Raw genomic sequence first — 21,863 nt, 5'->3', positions numbered from 1 at the left:
ACATCTGTACTGGGTGTATGTAAATGTTTAAGAGGATTATATTGATTCTGTGATGTGAATTTGTAGCTCCAGCTGAAATGTGACACTAAGAGATGTCATTGTCATTCCCAGTCTTACACTTCTGTTCTTAAATAAAAGTTGAATGTGAGGCTATAGTAGGCTAAACATAAAAAATAAGAAGAAAAGAAAAGAAACCAAACATTTTTTTATATAAAACCAAAACATCTAAAAAATGGCAAAAATTGTTCATGACATATTTCTTTTCATTTACTTTCAAGTGTTTAATGTAGTTCATAGACAGGCAGACAGATAGATTAGCAATTATTATTAATCCCAAATAATTTTCATCTTCATTTGGTTTTAAAATGATGTTTCGAGGGCGGTTGGTGAGGATTTTTTTCTTCCTCGTCTTTTAAAAAAGGAAAAGTGGAAAGAACATTCTCTTCCTGAGCTTTAGCGGATATCTGTTTCCCACACAGGATGTCATTCCCACCCTGAAGCCCCTGTTTTCCCTGAACCTAATTCAAACTCTTCCACTCACGCACAGGGTTTGGCTATGTTATGTGGTCATCAGCATTATCTCATAGTTGTACCTTACATTTCCCCATGGACCATTTAATTAAGAGAGCACAACTTGTATAAGCATTGAAAGAATATGGATAAGTTGAAGTGAATGTGAGTATACGTTTTACCCATGTAAATTACAAAAGTACGAGCATTTAACTTAAGGCAACAGACTTTGCTGAGAAAAAGTCAAATTCAATTATTGAGTTATATGTTTGGGGGTAGTTGGGGGTGTGGCGTGATTTTTGTACAACTACACAAAGCTTTAGAACAGTATTCCTGACACAAAATGAAAATTTAGAGAGATGATGACATAAGCTTAGCTGGGAAATTGTGTGACTAATAATGGCTGTCCGGAAAGCCGGTCGGTTCCTAGTTATTGCAAGGATTTGGGTTTCTCCACCTCATGCTGACATCACTCTACATGTAAAGTTCAAGATGTTGCATACTACACCAATATTAGGTAGGTCTTTTTGAGCTCTCTTAAATTAAGTTAATCCTTTTAAAAGGCAAATATATGAAGAGTTTGGTTCCAAAATGAGATAACTCCGTTTTTAAATTCTTCAAAAATCATGTTTTTTATTATGTTACCATGTTTTGATTGTGTTTTATTGATATTAATTGGATTTTTTAAAAAGTTTTTTTAAGAGTTATCTCATTTTGCAACCAAACTCTTCATATACACTTCCATCGAAGAACATTCTGAATTTTACCTACATTAAAATCCAAGAGCTCTATCGCGAGTTTTCTCAGCCTTTGTTGCCTTTCAGGAAGAAATGTTGCATTTATTTTGATCTGCTCGTTTTTTAGCTTTGGTTTTTCACGACAAAGCTTGTGTTGTGTAGGCTATATAAAACACGAAATGGTAACCAAAATGACTACTTTTTAAAATCAGTCATACATTGATGGATTATAGTGGGCGGAGCCTCTGTTGGCTGGCTAAATGAAGCGACCTTTTCACACTCAGTCCTCTCTATGGACGAATGCGAGTACGAGCGGACGTGGAGCAAGCAGTCTCGAGCACCTTCTCAGCAGTCTGCATATTCATTTATTTACACCAGGATTTATGTCCATCTCTCCAGAAATATATGGATTATGCGAATGACGCTCAGAACAGCCCACAACATCTAAACCGGGTTACGATGATCTCAGTTTTTATCGTTATGTGATTGAATTTGCTTCACAAAACAGCGTTATATTTTCATTGGCGAATAACACAAACAAATTTATTTGCATCGCGACCCTTCAGAGCACGAACATGGATGAAGATAATCGAGGTAGGATTTTGCGCGTGTTTTTTTCGTAAGCATAAACAGCTGTCAATCTCTGTCTGTGCCTCAAAACGCAGTGTGCTGCCTAGATAGACAGCATTTTTAAATTTTGTTTGCGCGTGCAAACGACTCGTAAAATAAAGACTAAGTTCACAGGCAGCTCACTTGGTTTCGAGATACATGACAATCTTGTTTAATTCTTCTACACTATTGTAAATAACTGGATCTTTTTCTTCATTTACAAAAAAGTTGTTGCATGTTTATGGATATGTTTATTTTATTACATGCAGATTTGAGAGTGGAATGACATACAAGTCATATTATGGTACATATGACGTGCTGTCATTGTAGGATTTGTACTGCATTCATTCTCGTTTTGCAATGTAGGTCGTGAGTTTGTTTGATGTGGAGATGCTTTGAAGTAGCTCAAGATGTTTATTGGTACAGTGGTGGTGCCAGGAGGAATCATGAGGCATTTAATTACTCCAGAGCTCGTGCTATGGACCAATGTATAATTTAACAATTTGTTAATTAAAAATGCTATATTTTAGGTCCAAGAGCTTGAGTGTGCTCCATAATGATAAACAAACGTACCTATTGCTATTACAGTCAGTGTTTTTAATAGTAACTTGGTGAGTAGATCAGAAAGAGAGTAAATCAATAAGAGAGGAAGATGTCTAACAGGCTTTTTGAAGCAGAATACCAAAGCAGACACCAACATAATGTGTTCTGGTTTTCGAATAGTTGTAAATTGATTAGTAGTAAAAAATATTATATTTAAATTTGAAATAACATTTAAGTAAAAAGCTAAAGAATCTGTAGGCTTTTTTGTGTATGTTGTCTTAGATGCTGAATGTAACACACTTACTACACATGTGATTTACCCCCATTTTGGTGATCACAAGACTTAAATGGATAGTTCATCCAAAAAATTATTTATTCACCCTCATGTCATTCTAAACCTGTATAGGATTCTTTCTTCTGTGGAACACAAAAGAAGATATTTTGAGAAATGTCTTTGTGGTTACCATACAATGGAAATCAATGAGGGCCAATGTTGTTTGGTTACCGACGTTATTCAAAATATCTTCTTTTGTATTCTGCAGTATAAAAAAATCGTACAGGTTTAGAATGTCATGATGGTGAATAAATGACGAGAGAATTTTCATTTTTGGGTGAGCTATCCCTTGAAATGTATGACCATCAAAAGCCATCTGGGTCAATTGGATATTATAAGTGACCGTAGTAGGAAGATATCAAACTTGGTTTTGTGTATTAGATTTATTAAATGTACATGCACCAATGGGCGTCAAGATGATTTAAATGAGTTTGCACTGATTCTGTATCCAGTTACTTTGGGATCAATGGGATAGACAGTGGAGACAGTGATTTAGATATTTATTACTATGCGAGGGCTGTTTTGGAGCACCACCAGGGTTTAAAAAAAACAGACCCAGGAACCGGATCAAAAAACCCGACACTGGTTGATTTACAACCGTAATCACTTTATCTGACCGAGACTATTGTAAATGTCTACAAGGACAAGAGAGCAAGAAGATGTAGAGGTACCATTAAGCTCAATACGTCTTCCCGGTTCCTCTTGTATCGTGATCCAGACAACTTCAAAGCCTTGGACTCGGCGGCTAGTTAGTCTTATCTGACCATGGGAAAAACCAAATGGAAAACTACTTTCCCTCCTTTTTCTGTGCAGATGGTTGACTGAAAAGAAAGGCCCTTAGTATGTCAAGGACTTTGTGTCTTTATCAGAATGGCAAAAATGCCCGTTTTACAACTGCTTCGTCCTAAGCTACAGATCAACAAAGAGCAGGACCTTCTCGAACTGATTAAAGTGAGATAGTAGTGAGTCCTGGCACTCATACATGTGGTCTGTGTTTGATTCCACGGGTGTCTGGTCCAGGCCCTACGAGGTGCCGTCTGGCACCATGACACAGGCAGTGGTCAAAACCTCATCAGTGGTGTGACTTCCCCAGCTGAGATCTGAAGGACGCTGGGCCTGGAAAAACTGCCTAAGGTCTAGACGATATAAACTCATGTAGTTATTGCTCTAGATAAGGTACAATATGGTGCTAAAAACACCAAGATCATGGGTTTGATTACCAGGGAACATGCAACTGATAACACCGAATAGGCTGTAAGTCGCTGTAAGATAAGAATTCCTAAGAATTAGATGGCCATATGCCTATGAGGGCACTTGAGCTGAAGAGCCCCCAAAATAAAAATCATCTCTTTTTTCAGTGTAAGGGATGTAGGTATGAAGGAGTGTGTTTCGCATATATTGTACTTGAACCAACATACTGGTGACTTGACAATGAAAACATGGTGAATGTAGTATTTCCAGAAGCATGTATACTGCACCCACACATATACAGCCGCTGAAAAAATTCCAAATTGTTATTTATTCTGCATTTTTAGATGTTTCGTGTGGTCATTCCAGTCCAGTGTCTGTTGAATTTCAACACAATTAAACCTCAGAAGTGACATAAAGTCATCCAACAGCAATGTGAAAGACTGACAGCATGAAAGGACACATGAAAACTGTGAGATAATATCGAGGGTTATCACATAAAAAATACATGTACAAATATATGAACGTGTTTTCTTTGCTGTATTTGAGGTGTGAACAAATCCAGCGCATCTCTTCTGTTATTTTGACCTGTTTCTCCAGTTTTCATTTTCTGCAAATAAATGCAAATAGAAACAATATTTTTATTTGAAATTCGGGAGAAATATTGTTAGTAGTTCACAGAACGAAACAAAAAGGATCATTTGATCTAAACACATAAATAATCGAATCAGAAAAACGGAAAATAATTTTGAAACTGTGGATGATGCAGAACTGCCTATGTTGAAGCGTCCAGTCGTAGTTTCATGAGATGAGCGCATGAGAGAGAGCGTTCAGTGCGTTTGTTGTGGCGTAAGTGCCACATATGGAATTGATTTTTAGCAAAGTCTGGAATGGTTTCCAAGATGTTTAATTAGTCATGGCAACAGTTAAACCATTTGGAATGGAAAATTAATATTTTTAGTTTTGAATCGAAAAAGTTAAAGGGGAAAGTAAAAACCTAAATAGCTATTTGATGTTAAAACCTTTTGTCTCGGCATGAGATAAAAAGACAAATAGTACAAAGAATCCTTGTCCAATGTTCCACCCACCGAGTCAAGACTGTCCCTGAGCCCCGTCTCTTTTATGCCAGGAATGCAAGAGTCGACAGCCTTGCATACTTGGGCATTACTGCTTTATCCTTTACAGGTTTTCTAAATGCATGAAGGTAATTGAAGGAGATGTGGGTTTTTTACTGAAGACATCACACATACAGTAGTTTGAAAGATTGGGTCACAAATATATTACTTGAATCATGGCAATAATACCAATAATAACATACCATGGGGGAATTTTATTGTCTTTCAATAAGGTAATATCAAAAGGAAACAGTCTACTAGCAATATTAGCATATATTTCAATTCTTGTTTTAAAATAAAAAATAATTACGCCTTTTTTATAACGTTAATCTTTTAACAGAACATCAAATGCTGATATGATGCTGTATTATTAGACTAGTATCTTTTTGAATATACCATATAGCAATATACCTACTTGTCTATATTTGTTTAATTGCACATTAGTCTAATCATATCTTAAAGGGATAGTTCACCCAAAATGAAAATTCTGTCATCATTTATTCACCCTCTTGTCATTTCAAACCTGTATGACTTTCTTTCTTCTACAGAACATAGAAGAAGAGGTTTTGAAGAATGTTGGTAACCAAACAACAACGGTAACAGAACAACGGCGGTACCCATTCACTTGCATTGGTTTTGTGTCCATACAATAGAAGTGAATGGGTACCAACATTCTTCAAAATATCTTCTTTTGCGCTTTGTAGAATTTTCATTTTCGGGTAAACTATCACGTTTATATAGAGCAAAATGTTGTTTGATGTTCGGGTATATACACAGTTAGTTCTTTACCTCTTTTTGCTAATATTATTGTAAATGCCCGGCAACAAAACAAATCTGCGAGACTTTAAGAGGATAAAGAGAAACACACACTGAGAAGGAAGTAGAAACTCTTTTCCTTTTGGTCTGAGATAAGCTGTCAGTTTTTTCCATCTGCTCCACAGAAATGCAAATATCTTTCCTTTTTCTGTATTGAGTGTTATGTATGCATCATCTCTGAAGCTACTAAATCATTTAGATTTGACCCAATAGAAGTCCTTCAAGTATTGCATCATCTATATTACAGGACCATATTCATTACTATGATTGACAGATGCATTAAGATGCATGATAGACCCCACATAAAGTAAATGTGATCGAGACACATCCATGTGTACAGTAAATGTCCTGTACTGTAACTCCCCGTGCAGACAGCAATATGTGTTTGTGTGAATAATATCAGTGGGTAAGGGATGAGGATTTCGAGCAGCTGGCATCATGTGCTGCTATTGAGAATAGGGTGAGATACAGTTAGAGGGATTGAGGCCAGTGTGTAGATTAAAGAAGCTTGTTGCAAAACCCTTAATATCCAAATTCACGCCCCGGATCATCAGCGTGGGCTGAAATACAACGTTTTCTCCTCATCTGTGCTTTTCAGTACTGTCAGCAGTGCTTTCTGTTTCACGAGCATAATGATTTACTGGCATACTCATGGAACGAAGCCTTAAATTGACATTTTGCATATCTCAACGTTCCTGGTTTTTCCACAGCTCAAGATGCAAAGTGGTGAAATGAATCATCACAAGCTGCTGATTATTTAGTCTTGACATTCCTCTATTTACATATATCTTAGTTTTTAAGTAGCACTTTTTCAATGTTGACGTTTAGCACTTTTAAATAATCCTGTAAAAAGTAGGCACTTTCTTGCTGCTGGGGCGCCTGAAATATTTTTTTCTTCGCAAAATTAAGTTTTCCTGTTTTTCTTGTAAATTTCGATTTTTCTGTAATTGGACATATTTCAAAAATACAGGAACAATCTGTTAAGAAAACAGTAAAATTTCATAAAATTAGTTTTTGGACATTATACGTGAAAAATATGTGAAAAGGGTGTACCAAAGTCTGTTTTGTACATAGTCTGCCAATATTTTGGGGGTTTTAAAGACTAACAGATTTTTACTGTCAGCCTCAGGCCAATGTTTGCCTGCGGTCTAATACTGTGTCCTTATTTCTAACAATTTTCCACCCTCCCACAAAATTTCAAGATTTTTGCCAATTCCACAGGCGAGTTAGAGTTCATAATTTAAAAGCAATATTCTGTTTTTACCCCAACACTTTTACTTCCATAATAGTAATAGTAATAGTATGTGTGACCATACCTAGACCCTGTTGCGTAATGAACAAATGGTTCCTCATTAAGATTTAGTAGGGTCTTTATAAAATAATAAAACAATGAGAAATGCCATTGCGCTGAATTTAAAAGCTCTGGTGATGGCAGTGAATCAGCCCAAAAGTGTTTTTGTTAAGGTTGAACTCTGATTCATGCACTCATTCTCAACTTCCCCTCCATTGTCATGCGGCAAAACCAGACAACCGCAGGAAATTCCCCCCTGCCCCTCTTATAAACCCGTCTAATCCTGCTGTGCCTAAGGTACTATTATATAATGAACTCATACTGTCCAGATTTACAGGGAATGAGCCCGAAGCATTTAAAGTCCCCATCCAAAACTCTGCAGCAGTCTGTCCTACTTGTGAAAGTTTGTTGAAACTTCAGATGCAGGCAGTTCAGGAATTTACAGGAAAGAAGGTCCTGTGTGACTTCGTTAAATCTGAAGCAATTAAAAACCTCCAGAAATGAGCTAAGTAACGTACGCATATAGGATATAATGCTCAAAGGTTATAAATATTTTAATAGTGTTACCTAATCTAATCTTTTGTGTTTCAGTAGGCACTGTTCTGCCCCACTAGCATCTAAAGAAATGGCAAAAACTGTGATGGTTATCAAACAGTTTTCTCAAACCCTTCCCTGTCCTCCAAATGTCAGATCTTCACGTTATAGGCTGAGCCAAGAGATGCTCAAACACTGCAGTGTTTCGATAGCATAACAGAAAAAATGCTAATCACATGGCATACTTATAGATGCCTCATTTTAAGATGGAATAGGACAGCTACATTTTATATATTAAAAAATGAATTAAATTAAATTAGTTTAGTTTAAATGAATAAATTCAAAATAATGCCTTTTAAAATTTAGAACTGTATTTTCAGAGTCCTGATGGAGCTTTATTACTGCATTTATTTATTTCTTAGATATTATTTATTAGAATGATCTTGCTTGGTCTATAAGCACCATGCACTGTGCTGTGTTTTACCTTTCTGTGTTTTTCTGTTTTTCTTATTTGCTCCTGTAAAGCTGCTTTAGAACAATGCACATTCTGAAAAGCGCTATATAAATAAATTGAATTGAATTGAAAAGCAACACACTGTAAACACATAAATGGCTAATATTTGTCATTTTTCTCTGTTAAATCATTTAGAAAAGGTGCTATTCGTTTTTTTGTGTAAAATGTACTGAAAAGGAAATGAGAAGGGGATTTTTTTTCTTTGAATAAATATAAATGTCGAGTTCCACAGATCCAAACACCCTGTAAATCAACTGTAAATATAATAGTTTTAGAATCACCTGGGCTGATTTTAACAAGTGAAGCTTCTTTGAATTCTTTGTATCTCACTTAAATAAAATAAAAAAAACATTTATTATTATAAAGTAACGTCACATTTTTGCCCTCATAGTGCCTGATGATTTGTCACTTGAAGAAAGAGATGAGCTGTCAAACATCAGAAGAAGAAAAAAAGAGCTGCTAGATGACATTGAGGTATTGAGCATTTGTAAAGTCTCCTTAAAGGGGTCATATGGCGCGAATACTGTACGTGTTTATCTGTGTCTTTGGTGTGTTAGAAGTCGCCCATGCATGTATTAGACACGTAAAATTGCAAAAATTTAAGTGTCGGAAGAAAAGATGCATTCTATCTAAAAGCGAATGCTCACTCAGACCTGCCTGAAACGCCTCGTGTAACCACACCCCCACAAATCTACGTCAGTTCATGGTATGATTTGACAAAGTAAGTAAGGTGGCCGTACCAGTCAGCACAATTGCTTTGGAACCTGATGTTCCAAATATAGTAAGAGGCGTCACATTTCCGTCACACGCTTGCAGTATTCAACCAATCACTACACACCTGTTAACTGGCCAATCATAGCACACCTCGCTTTTCAGAGCGATGAGCTTTGTAAAAAATCTGCACGTTTCAGAGATGCGGTGAAAAGAGGAGATACAAACATGCACGGTATGTGGAAAATACTGCATTTTTAACCTTAAATCATGTATACACATTGCATTACATATAAAACAAACGAAAATATTCGTTTTTGCCGTGTCATATGACCCCTTTAAAACCACGACATCTCAGAGATTGACATTTAACATGTCCCCCCACCACAATATAATTATTTTTTCAGTAAATTGTGAGATGAATTAAAAAGTAATATTAATTAATTATATATTAATTAATTAATTACATATTAATAATGTCTATTATAAGTTTAATAGTGCCATGTTTTAAGTACAACATCAGTGCTTTAACCTTTCTTTATTCTTGCAGCGGTTAAAGTTTGAGATCTCTGAAGTCATGACAGAGATTGAGCATTTAACATGCGTCAGAGAAAAGTAAGCACTTTTAGTTCCTTATATCCTAGTTTCAGCCCTATAATGATTGTATCTGTTGATTTTACAGGTTATCAATTGTAGTATTTGTGTGTTTGTATCAAGGCTCGCCTGAAGATTATCTACATTTCGATCTATACCTATGTTATATCTATATTATATACATTTCATTTCATGTTACGTTTCAGCAAAAGTACTCAGAGGAACAAACAGATTGCAGTCGGACGAAAGAAATTTAATATGGATCCTAAAAAGGTGAGTTCTCCATATTACTTTACTATTAAACATGTTTTCCATGGTTTTATCCCCCCTAACAGTAACAAACAAATAGTACATATCACATATTTAAAGGCTGGGATTAGATTCATGTATTGTTTAGATTCATGTAGCATGCACAAACATTGTGAAGTGGAAACTGGTTAACATCTCAAACATCTTTGCAGGGAATCCAATTTCTTTTGGAGAACGATCTTCTGCAACACACACCTGAGGACATCTCGCAGTTTCTCTATAAAGGCGAAGGCCTAAACAAAACTGCCATAGGAGATTATTTAGGGGAAAGGTGAGTCACAAAGCTTACACAGCAAGACCTGTGTTTATAAGAAATATGTGTGTGATGTTAGATAAAGCTTGATATACTGTGCTATATCTGAAGATGTAAAAATAGCCATGTCCACGTAAGCAACCTGTCCAACTTGATAACAGTAGTAAGGCTGTTTTGCTGCGCACTAGCCTGCAGCTCATGTACAGTGTTTTCATTTATTGCACATGAACTATACACAGCAATCCCTGTTAACTGTATTAACGAGGAGAGCTGGAACATGTAATTATTGTAGACGTGATTAGAAGAACATGGAGGCCTCGTGTCAGCTTTTGTAAGACAGAGTATGTGCTGATAAATTGGTACCTTGTTTCAGTTACTGTCCTTTTAAGACCCTTGCATGTGTTCAAATGCTGCCAAACCTAAAGAAAGACTTCGGTGAATGTTTGGATTGTGATTGGATTTTGAAATGGTCTGAAATACACTGAATATTGTGTCATTTTTAGAGATGATTTCAACATTAAGGTTCTACAGGCTTTTGTGGAGCTTCATGAGTTTGCAGATCTTAACCTGGTTCAAGCTTTGAGGTAAGATGTGTATGTCCAAGCACTGCTGTCTGCTCTTAAGATGAACCAGTATGTTACTTATGTAATATTTTAAGATTTGCATTTTTAATATTAACTTAAAGGAGTAGTTCACTTCACTTCAAGGAGTAATTTTATTCCTACTATGGAAAGTCAGTGGGGGCAAATTTTGAAGTGAACTACTCCTTTAAAGATTAAATATTTATTTTCTTTAGATTTATTAAAACAGTAGCATTGTTATATATTTTCATTTTGTTATGTCTTTGTTTTTATGTCTTTATTTGAAGTAAGATTCCTCTTTCTCCTTGTAGGCAGTTTTTGTGGAGTTTCAGACTTCCGGGTGAAGCGCAGAAGATTGATCGAATGATGGAGGCTTTCGCTGCTCGATATTGCCAATGTAACCCAGGTGTCTTTCAGTCTACAGGTGAGGCACCCATGTTTGCCTCAAAACTTCCAAAATTCTGACATTTTATATGTGCAATTAAAATTTTTGTGTTTGCATGGTGGTGCATACAATCTGCATACTTATGCACTGTTCTACACCACTTTGTAGTGTGTACACTACTACTTTAGCAGCGATGCCATACAAGTATACGTTGCATTTTTGAAAAGTTTCATGTACACACGACACGTTATCAAAACGTTCTGCATTTACACACATCTGGGAAAACTAATAAAAATGCTTTATTATGCATGCCAGCACATTATCCATGCACTAAAAGCGCTTTTAATACATACATAAATAATCCTTGTTCTTAAAGTCCCCCTGTGGTGAAAATCAAGTTTTTAGTGTTGTTTATAGTATGTCTTTGTGGTGTTTTTGATATGCGTTGTTATGCTTTTGAAACTGCCTCTGTTTACGACATCATAACCCTGTAACCAATCACGTTAACAGACTTTAAGCCATAGAAAAGTAAGAATGGCACAAAGACTCAGCACTGAAACGACCATTGCTGTTTCAGATCTGCTTCTGCAACACGAGCATGCGCTGCTCACAAGTTGAATAAGGCATCTATGTACCTATAATCAACGGTCCAAGTTCATGCGATTTAATGGAGGCAGGGACTAATTTGCATATTCATGAATCTGTGTATACTAAACGAAGCAAGGGTGTAGAATTACATTCCAGTCATTTAAAGCCACAATATGGAATATTTGGACCGCTAGATGGCGCACTTTCGAAAGGCGAAGGAAAATGATGTTATGTAGGAGAGTGGAATTATGGAACATGTCGTTTTCACCATCCAGAGGTGTATGGAGATCGCCCATCATGTTCACGGACGAGGTAATGAATTAATTTTGTTTTATGTCATCGTAATGAATTAGCTTGCAAGAAACGTGGAATGTAATGCTACGTTAGCCCGCGACTGATATTGGACTTTGTTCATTGATTTGGTAGCGTAATGCTACACAGTTTTACCTGTTTAAAACAGTCATACAGTCGTCGTTTATAAAGTTAATTGGAACAACCCACAGCATTTACAAGTACAGTAACATTATTGGCTACATATTTTTGTGCGACATATGTTGTATTTCATAGGGTAACTGCATTCATAACTATTCAAATAATCTGTGCATGAATATTTCGTGTACAATAAAAAAATGTGCTTACCTGTCTATTAAAACACATGCGAGAGCGGAGTCTCTGTCAAGTCCAAGTTGGTCGCGAAGCTCTCTCCATTTAGAAAAAGCCACGCCGATATTAATCCTTGTTTTATTTCTTCATTTGTCCATAAGCCTGCTTGCCTCATTTGGCCTACGTTTACGCTTTTTTGGGTTTCCTTTACTCGCCAAAGAGTAATCGTGATCCATAATAACAGAACAACAGATGCTGCGTCCCAGATGCTGTATAACCACTTCCGCATTTGCGTGTTGCCATAGTTTCTACAACCGGAAACTTAGGGTAGTGCGGAGCACCGGATATTAGGTCACTGATATGCGACAAACACAAGGGAGACAAGGGCCATTATTTTAAATAGGAATTTCTCTGGACTTGCACATTCTTGGGAACATTTGGGATAATGTAAGTACACAACTGCATGAAATATATCACACTGTGAAAGTGATTTTTGGATATTTCATAACAAAATTCTTCCATATTGTGGCTTTAAAGGCATTAAGACATTATCACAGAAGTTTTTTTTTTTAAGTGATAAAATGGTCGAATGCAGTGGGACTTTAATGGGTTTGAAGTGTCGCGTCACGCCGCATCCAGTGTGCACACAATTTAAAGTTATAATAGGTTGTAATGGGCTCTATTGTCTTTTGTCGTGCCGCATCACGTCCTGTGCAGACAGCGTGTAGGAGTGTAGTATGAGTGTTCCATAGGCGATTGCATACCCTTGTAAAATTCATACACTTGACGCACAGTACAACATTTAATTGCATAGTGTGTAGTGTATAATGTACCATCTTTTGGAACACAACTTCAGTTTTTCTCTCTGTGCAAGGCAATGTTGAATTACACAACACTCTCTGTCTCTCTGGAGATTCTGGCCCACACAACAGAAAGCTTTATAACTGCCGGTCAAATAGTGCACATATTGGCACATCAGTTCTGAAAGACTGTATAAAATGCAACAGACTAGAAATGGACTGAAAACATTGCACTAAAACTAGTCGCAGGGGAGTTTTTATTTCCTGAAATATTAATATTTCCGACTGCATTATTTTCCTTTCAGCATGATTCCTTCTAAAGATCCAGAAACACTATCCGTCAGATTAAAAAGTGGCCTTTGTGTTGCATCATATTGAATGTTTTTATAATACGAGGCAATAGGAGGCAACTAAGGAACGATTAAACTGAGCAATTGCAAGGTTTTAATATCTTCAAATAAATGCTTTATTTACTCCAGTGATTTCTTCTCTCGCCAGACACGTGCTACGTTCTCTCATTTTCTGTCATCATGCTGAACACCAGCCTGCACAACCCCAATGTTAGAGACAAGCCCACTGTGGAGAGGTTCATCTTAATGAACCGGGGCATCAATGAGGGTGGAGATCTGCCCGAGGACCTGCTCCGAGTCAGTTTCTGCTTTCTGCTGTGGCGGAACAAGTTTCAAACGATACACTTATGTAACCACACAACACGCATTAACATAATGATCTTTTGTTCCCACAGAATTTATACGAGAGAATTAAAAATGAGCCTTTCAAAATTCCTGAAGATGATGGGAATGATCTAACCCACACATTCTTCAATCCGGACAGAGAGGGGTGGCTGTTAAAATTAGGTTTGTTTTATCTATACATATCTGTCATCCATCTGTTTTTTTTTTCTTGGATTTTAAACAGCAGATGTTTTACTCTGACGTCATTCAAAGCAATGAGGAGCTTTAAGCATTTTTTCTCATAGCATAAATCTCATAGTAATTCAGATCAGAATAGATAATTCTGATGTTACTGGCGGATTATTATAGCGTTTAAGATGCTTTTATGAGTAATGATGCTTTAATGTCCACTAATGTGCATTTAAGGGATAGTTCACCCAAAAATGAAAATTCTCTCATCATTTACTCACTCTCAAGCTGCGTTCCCACCAAACGCGAATGAAGCGTTAAGTGCGAGTGATTTACATGTTAAGTCAATGCAAAGACGCGATAGGACATCCTGCGGCACGATTCGCGCGAGTGAGGCGGCACGAATGACACGGCGTGAATTGAGCGTTTCGGGCGAATTGAAAGATCTGAACTTTGGCGAAAATTCGCGCCACGTTAACCAATCAGGAGCTTGCTCTAGTAGTGACGTTATTGTGACGTAGCGAGCGGAGGCAGAAATCCGAAACAACAATGGAGGACAAAATCATCTTTGCTGTATGTGGATACCCGGAGCTGTACGATAGATCTTACTTTTATCGAAACAGGAATAAAAAGGATCTTGCTTGGAAGAAAGTGAGTGAGGAGGTCGGACAATCTGGTAAATTGTAAAAAACGATCTTTACTCAATTTGAGCTATATATATACACGAGACTGGAGCCGCCTGTCAGAAACCCCTTCCATGACGTGAATTCGCGTCTGTTCTGAAGTGAATTTCATGCGCGAACGAAGCGAATTTCACGCGCGAATGAAGCGAGTAAACTCAAAATGTTCAAGTGTCCAACTACGTGCGAATAGCGCGATTCATTCGAGCAAGTCGCGTTTGGTGGGAACGCTCAGTCAGGCTGTTCCAAATCTGTATGAATTTCTTTGTTCTGCTGAGCACAAAGAAAGATATTTGGAAGAATGTCAGTAACCAAACAGATCTCATCCCCCATTTACTGTCATAGTAGGCAAAATAAATACTACGGGAGTCAATGGGGGATGAGATCTATTTTTCTTACTGACGTTCTTTCAGATATCTTCCTTGAGTTTAGCAGAACAAAGAAATGTATGCAGGTTTGGATCAATCTTAGGGTGAGTAAATGATGACAGAATTTTCATTTTTGGGTGAACTATCCCTTTAAGAAAATGTTAGTTGTAAAACAGAAACTACACCAGCTCCATGCAATGCAATTGTTTTAGATTATTCAGTGATCTGTTTTAACTTGCAGGTGGGCGAGTGAAGACCTGGAAGAGGAGATGGTTCATTTTGACAGACAATTGTCTGTATTACTTTGAATATACAACAGTAAGTTATATGCTCAAATCATTGCTAAAGAAAACACTAGAAACCCACTAAAAACCATTACAAAATTATTTTTTGTAGTGTTTTGAGCATTAGTCCAAAATGATTTCATGGGTCCCATCTGCCAGATAACAACCCACCAATAGACTCCATCAGATAAACACCATTATAGTTTCTATTAAAGCCAATAAATTTCCTATTATAACCATTAAATCCATTACATTATCTATCATGTTTTGGGCAGGGTTCTATATTGTTTTTTACAGCAGGGATATGTTCTATATTTTAATGTCACAGTAAGAAAATAAGAGACGTGAGATAACAAAATCAGAAAAACAAAATTCATAATCTTGTCATATACTAGTGCTCCGCTGTGCCTTACATTCTCAACTGAGACCAAACAAGCACATGATCTCTGGGTTGGAAGTGAACATGTGGCTGGTTTAATACCAGACCCCTGCACAGAACACAATCACAATCGCCTCCCGCTTTGCCGTCTCATCAGCAAAGTGGAAGGAAATAATGTTTATTTTTTTTGCGCCTGGCTGTGTTCCACATTTAGACTAAGAGACAGACAGTCAGTAGTTGCTTATGACATTTTTTCCAAAGCTCCCCATCCTCCACTTCACGTATTGAAACATATTAAAGATTAAGATGTAATTGCTTAAATAATAAAAAATAAACAGACCTTTAAAACGGGGATTAAAGAATGAAATGTGTGTTCACAGGACAAAGAGCCTCGAGGGATCATTCCACTGGAGAATCTCAGTATAAGAGAGGTCGAGGAACCAAGGAAACCTGTGAGTTCCTCTTGATACTTGAGATGTTAAGTGCATTATTTTTTAAATTGCGTAACTATAAAACAGCATGTAACAGTTCAAGTCCCTGTGAACCGGAAGTTGTGATCGTGTTTACTTCCGTATTCTGACGCCTTTCCGAATGAAACAGAATTTTTAATTAGAAAAAATTGTGGGCGTGGCTTGTTTTTTCCTGCGATTTAATGTATAAAAACAGCCGTTGCATTTTGAAATGGAACTGGGAGCAGACTGGGGAGGACTTAACAGATGCCCTGCCCAAGCCGTCTAACTTAAGTCATATAAGATGAATAGTCACTACAGGACAGAACTGCATTTTCAGATTTTAAGAGAAGATTATGAGGGCACATGAATTTTAAAAAGAGAAGGTAAGCTATTTACAATAAACGCTGCAATATTTCAAGAAAAAATTGGAATTGTTATTTTTAATTTCACTGGGACTTTAAATTCTATGTCAGTAACCTCAACATCTAAAGACAGACAGGCAACTGTATTTACAATTTGACAGATGCCTTTGTCCTGTAATCTATCCATTTGCTTATTGCTTTATGTCTTCCCTGGGAATTGAACCAATGCCGTTAGCGATGCTAGCGTTAACGCTTTGTCGGTTAAGCTACAGGACTGTTCTGCTTTGCTTCTTAACATTTTGCAAGTACATAGTTATAAATGAGTGAATCTGAATGAAAGCGATGTTGTCAGCACAAAGCCACAGATGAATGATTTGCTGTTAAAAGCGTCGCCATAGAAACTAATCAATTACGAGTCATAGGATGTGTGCATTGTACTGTAATTATAATCATTCCGACACAATGTGAAACTCACTCTCTGCTAAACTGTTTTTTTTATAATCCTATATTTGCTACGTAAAGTTTGTCAATGGTGAATTAAAGAAGTAAAAGTGACCACGTCATATTTTAACCTTTCAGAATTGCTTTGAGCTCTACAACCCCAGTCACAAGGGGCAGGTAATAAAAGCATGCAAGACGGAAGCCGACGGGAAGGTGGTGGAGGGGAATCACGTGGTGTACAGAATATCAGCGCCCACTCCCGAAGAGAAGGAAGAGTGGATTAAATCCATCAAGTAAGACTTTATCGTGGCAGGGCTTATCGTTTTCTTCCTGTCTGACCGAGGCGTGTCAGCTGTAGGTCATGTGCATACACACACATATGCAAACTAAGACTATCACAAATGATCACAGCTGTACAGTAGTTTCAGTGTTTTAGACGTGCGTACACATGAAGGGACTGGGGAAATGAGAATGGCTCTCTTGCATTGTAGTGCTGACAAGACTAATGGAGTCAGACTGACCCAAGTCCTCTCAAGGTTAAATGGGTTTCCTGAGGATAAATCAGCATTTATCGGCAGAGAAAAGGGAAGGCAAAGAGTGCTTAGTCTTTCATTGTTTAGCCATAAGTCTGGGACATTTTTTCTGGCGTGGCCTTAAACAGATTTCTTTGCTGCACAAATACCCCATTTCTCTGTGTTATTGAACCGATATATACCCAATATATCCTATGTAATTCAGCACTACAAAATACTGTGTGAACTTGTCTGCTATAGTGAAATACAGGGTCCAAAATTTTTTACATACCTGCCAGAAAATGTACTCAGTCAGTAACAGTAATAATAACGATATTTCACGTTTTATTACGGATGGATGGATGGATGGATGGATGGATGGATGGATGGATGGATGGATGGATGGATGGATGGATGGATGGATGGATGGATGGATGGATGGATGGATAGATAGATAGATAGATAGATGATAGATAGATAGATAGATAGATAGATAGATAGATAGATAGATAGATAGATAGATAGATAGATAGATAGATAGATAGATAGATAGATAGATAGATAGATAGATGATAGATAGATTTGGGGATTTTCCTCTTACTAAACGAATGCATAGTCTGTGATTCATTATTATTTTTATGAAAACACAACAATTAAACAAAGACAAACACACTTATGTTAAACGAAGATATTAAACTTTTCTGAACTAACATTTTCTTTAAAAAAATTTCACCCAAAAATTTAAATCCTGTCATCATTTACTCACCCTCAGATTATTCCAAACCTGTATAAATGCTCTGAACACAGAGAAAGATATTGGGAAGAATGTCAGCAACCAAACAGACCTCACCCCCCATGGACTGCCATAGTAGGGAAAATAAATACTATTTAATGAATACTAATAATGAAACAGAAACACCTGATTTTATAACTCTGCACTTTATGGAACAGATGCAGCTCAAACAGTAGTGTATGTTATCCAACAGAACTCAATTTATTTTATTACTCGTTGGCCAAGTAGTACTCGGTGACATGGCCCATTCCTAGTGAATGTCACTCACATGATATTAAAAATCATTCAAAATGAACACATGGTTTTTTTTGTGTGTTCATGAGAAATATTACACAAGGGTTGCTACATAGAGTTCTGGAAAAGAAAATCTTTTGGTGTCTTGGTTGGACATCTTTAACAAAAGTTGGAAAAATTCGAGGTTTTCTATATTGTATTTGAATTGAGGGTGGTGTTAATAAAATGTGTCATAATAAAACAATGATTACAAACTCTCTCTCTCCGCCTTCCTCTGTCGTATTTTGAGGTAATGTGGGTATTGTGTAGGGAACTATGTAGGTGTCTAGTTAACACATGTCCTGTGACTCATCTGGAGTAATGTCAGTCTGTGGTCAGTAAAGGCCGTGTTTATACTACAGAAGAAGCCTCAACACGTTCTGTGCAGCTACCAGGAAATATGGGTCACCCACACCAAAACAAAACAATTGCAACTCTTTATTTATTTACAGGTTTTACCCATAATTCCTCATTCACTGGTTCCATAAAATATGATAGTTTTATATACATTATGATTGTATATTGTAATAAATATGCTTCTGTGGGATTTTACAGATTATTTTGACCTGTTTTGTCTACAGGGCGAGCATCAGCAGAGACCCTTTCTATGACATGCTGGCCACCAGGAAGCGGAGAGTCGCCACTAAAAAGTGAAAGCTGTGTAAATGTTGAACCTTTAGCTTGGGCTCAACTGATCAACGGACTCTTCTGATCTTCCAGGTGACAGAAAAGAGCTGTCAGAGTTAAGGATGAAGTAGGACAATATTGTTAAAATTAAATTGTGAAGTTAAAAAGTGCTAATCTAAAGGATGTGGGTTTAGAAGATTCTCGCTCTGGTGAAAACACAATGGATTGGATGGAGAATGTTTGATGGTGCAGTTATATACTGTTTTTGTGTCTGTCAAAAACGAACTTTAAAGAGTGATAACCTATAAAACTGCTACAATATCTGCATCATTTCAAATGTGGGTCCAATGTACAGTGAGTGGCGCCCCCTGCTGCCTACAGCATGAATCACAAACGTTCAGGTTTGTTTTCTTAGATTCTGTAGAATTTTGAAGTGATTATGCAATTTCAATGTACATTGTTTTTTAAACATTTCAAGTTTTATTGTAGTGCTGTTAAATACTGTTCAATGTATTCATTGCATCGATCGTTTAAAATGTTCTCATAGCCATTTAAATCAGCAGGACTGGTTCTATTAATTCCAACACAAGTAATCAGACAACATTTGTACATTCTATTTATTTCTTTTGTTATAAGGTCTTTAATAGTATTTTGAAATATGCTGTAAAACTAACATTTTCTTATGTTCCCTCAATATGCTGGTAATACTTTGTGTTCTCAACAATAATACAAATTCTTCACCCATGTGAATGCTTTATTTTATTTAAACAGTTGCTGATGTTAAAACATTTGTTGTATTTATGAACATTTGTAAATGTGTTACTTTGATTCTTATACATATGCATCAAAAGGCAATGATTGATTATTTTTATAGCTAAAACAGGCTCTTAAATGTAGATTTTTTTGGTCTGTAAGATATGTTGTTGTTTAATGCAAATACAATAGAATAAATACAAATATACTAATCCAGCCCTGTTTACTGAATCATGATATAGATCAAATAAACTACAGGTAGTTAAAAATAAATTTGCTGTATTTTAAGCAAGGTCAAGTAACCATCTCTAGTGTCTATAATACTTATCATATTAAACTTTGAAAATACAGAAATTGAATTAATTTTTTACCTGTTTTGTGAAGGACCATGGTTCAGGAAAATAATAGATTGATGTTTTTGTCAGGTACCACTAGAAATGTGAATATGCTTGGAGGTCAGATCTCACTTTGGGAGGCGGCAGCGATGGTGCAGGTGGCAGAGCTAGGCTAAATTTTCTATACTCAATTCAAAACAGAGGTATAAATTTTATTGCAATGGATTCATGTGCTTTAGCTTCTGTTAAACACTTTGATGTCAAATGTAAATAGTATGTGTTATGAAATGGTGTTATGGATTTACAACATATTTGTTAAAAATGTTGCCAATACCATAATTTGATTTGCATGTTGCTAATTTTGTGTAGCGCTCATAATTCACTTATAATGTGAAATGTTTTGTTCAGAGATAATCTACACACAAAATAATGGGGTATATTGTTGCTTTCTGTATGTTTTTAGAAAGCCAGTAAATGGGCATAGTCACAAACAAGGACATGAACATAAAACATATGCTATGAACAACTTTTGAATTCTTGTCACTAAACATTCTGAACAATACTTTGCACAGAAGCTTTGGGAAAATACAAACTAAATAACAATGATCGTTTGCTAATCTACTTTATTAACCATGTTAACACTGTAAAATAATTCTGTAGAAATTACAGTTTTATTGGCAGGTTACCAGTAACTGTAGATTTCAATTTATGTAATTTAATGGTTTGTTCAAAGAAAAATTACCATTAAACATTAACTTTATATTTACAGAAAAAAACATAAAATAACAGCTTCATGCAAAGCATTCTGGGAACAAAATTCTGAAAAAGAAGGTTAATGATTCTGGTTCCCAGAATGCTTTGCATGAGGCTGTTATTTTATAGGGTTTTTTTCTGTAAAGACTTGTTAATGTTTAATGTTAATTTATCTCTGAACAAACTGTTGCCGGCAAATTACATGCATTTAAATTTACAGTAAGTTACTGGCAACCTGCTGCCAGTAATACTGTAATTATTAAAAACAGTGTTGAGTTTGTTTTTAAGGAAGCCCAGGATAAGACATTTAGTATTGTCAGTCAAGGACTTTGAAAGGCCTTTAGAAAATAAAAATGTCTTTAACTACCTTAAACTCTATGGGGCGGTTTCCCAGACAGGGACTATAGGCTTATGGCCTGTCCAGTAAACAGACCCTATAATGGACATTTCCATATTAGGTGTTATTAATAATTAATTATTTCAAAATGTTATCAGCATTAGAGACTGAGTGTACAAAGAGCATTTTAAATGCAATAAATGTAATTATTCTGTAATCTTATTCAAGGTAAAGGCAAAAAAAACCTTTTTACAAAAAGCAAAATAATCCTTGCTTGAAAACCTATTTCGATGTGATCTTCACTGTGATCATGGTACAATACAAAAGATCAAAAGTGAATCATTCTCTTATCCTGTAGACTTAAACATTCACCTAATCTCAAGGATTATCCTCACCGAAGTCACACAGAAATGTTTATCTTGTTTAGGTACATCCACTATCGCTGTCTGAATTATATCTTCCAAAATTCAACAAAACAATGCAGGCAATGGTTTGCAGCCAACTGCATTCGATTCAAAATCCCAGTTTTCCATATAATTTTTTTTGTACAGTCAAATTATATTTATTTTTTATTACCTGCTCACGGTGTTTAATCAGTGCATCCATCCTGCTGTAGTTTTGCAGCTGAAACATGCA

At 36.3% G+C, this 21,863-nt stretch overlaps 1 protein-coding gene across 3 annotated transcripts; it reads left to right on the top strand.

Annotated features, from left to right (window-relative positions):
* Positions 1–585: 585 nt before the first annotated feature.
* On the top strand, positions 586–21,776 carry cyth3a (cytohesin 3a). Of its 3 annotated transcripts, none has more exons than XM_057358365.1 (13): positions 586–675; positions 8,583–8,665; positions 9,453–9,517; positions 9,703–9,769; positions 9,958–10,076; positions 10,562–10,642; positions 10,951–11,063; positions 13,514–13,662; positions 13,761–13,872; positions 15,168–15,244; positions 15,970–16,041; positions 16,983–17,137; positions 19,004–21,776. In XM_057358365.1, the coding sequence occupies exons 3-13, from the start codon at positions 9,480–9,482 to the stop codon at positions 19,074–19,076; spliced, it is 1,056 nt and encodes a 351-aa protein (XP_057214348.1). In that variant the 5' UTR covers positions 586–675; positions 8,583–8,665; positions 9,453–9,479; the 3' UTR covers positions 19,077–21,776. The 3 variants fall into 3 exon arrangements, with proteins under 3 accessions (XP_057214348.1, XP_057214346.1, XP_057214347.1); XM_057358363.1 differs by lacking the exon at positions 586–675 and adding an exon at positions 898–1,027; XM_057358364.1 differs by lacking the exon at positions 586–675 and adding an exon at positions 1,477–1,841.
* Positions 21,777–21,863: the final 87 nt, after the last annotated feature.

This window comes from Triplophysa rosa, linkage group LG18, assembly GCF_024868665.1.
Source record: "Triplophysa rosa linkage group LG18, Trosa_1v2, whole genome shotgun sequence".
Taxonomy (NCBI): Eukaryota; Metazoa; Chordata; class Actinopteri; order Cypriniformes; family Nemacheilidae; genus Triplophysa; species Triplophysa rosa.
Note: the sequence above shows the minus strand (reverse complement) of the source record. Positions and strands in the feature narration are given on the sequence as shown.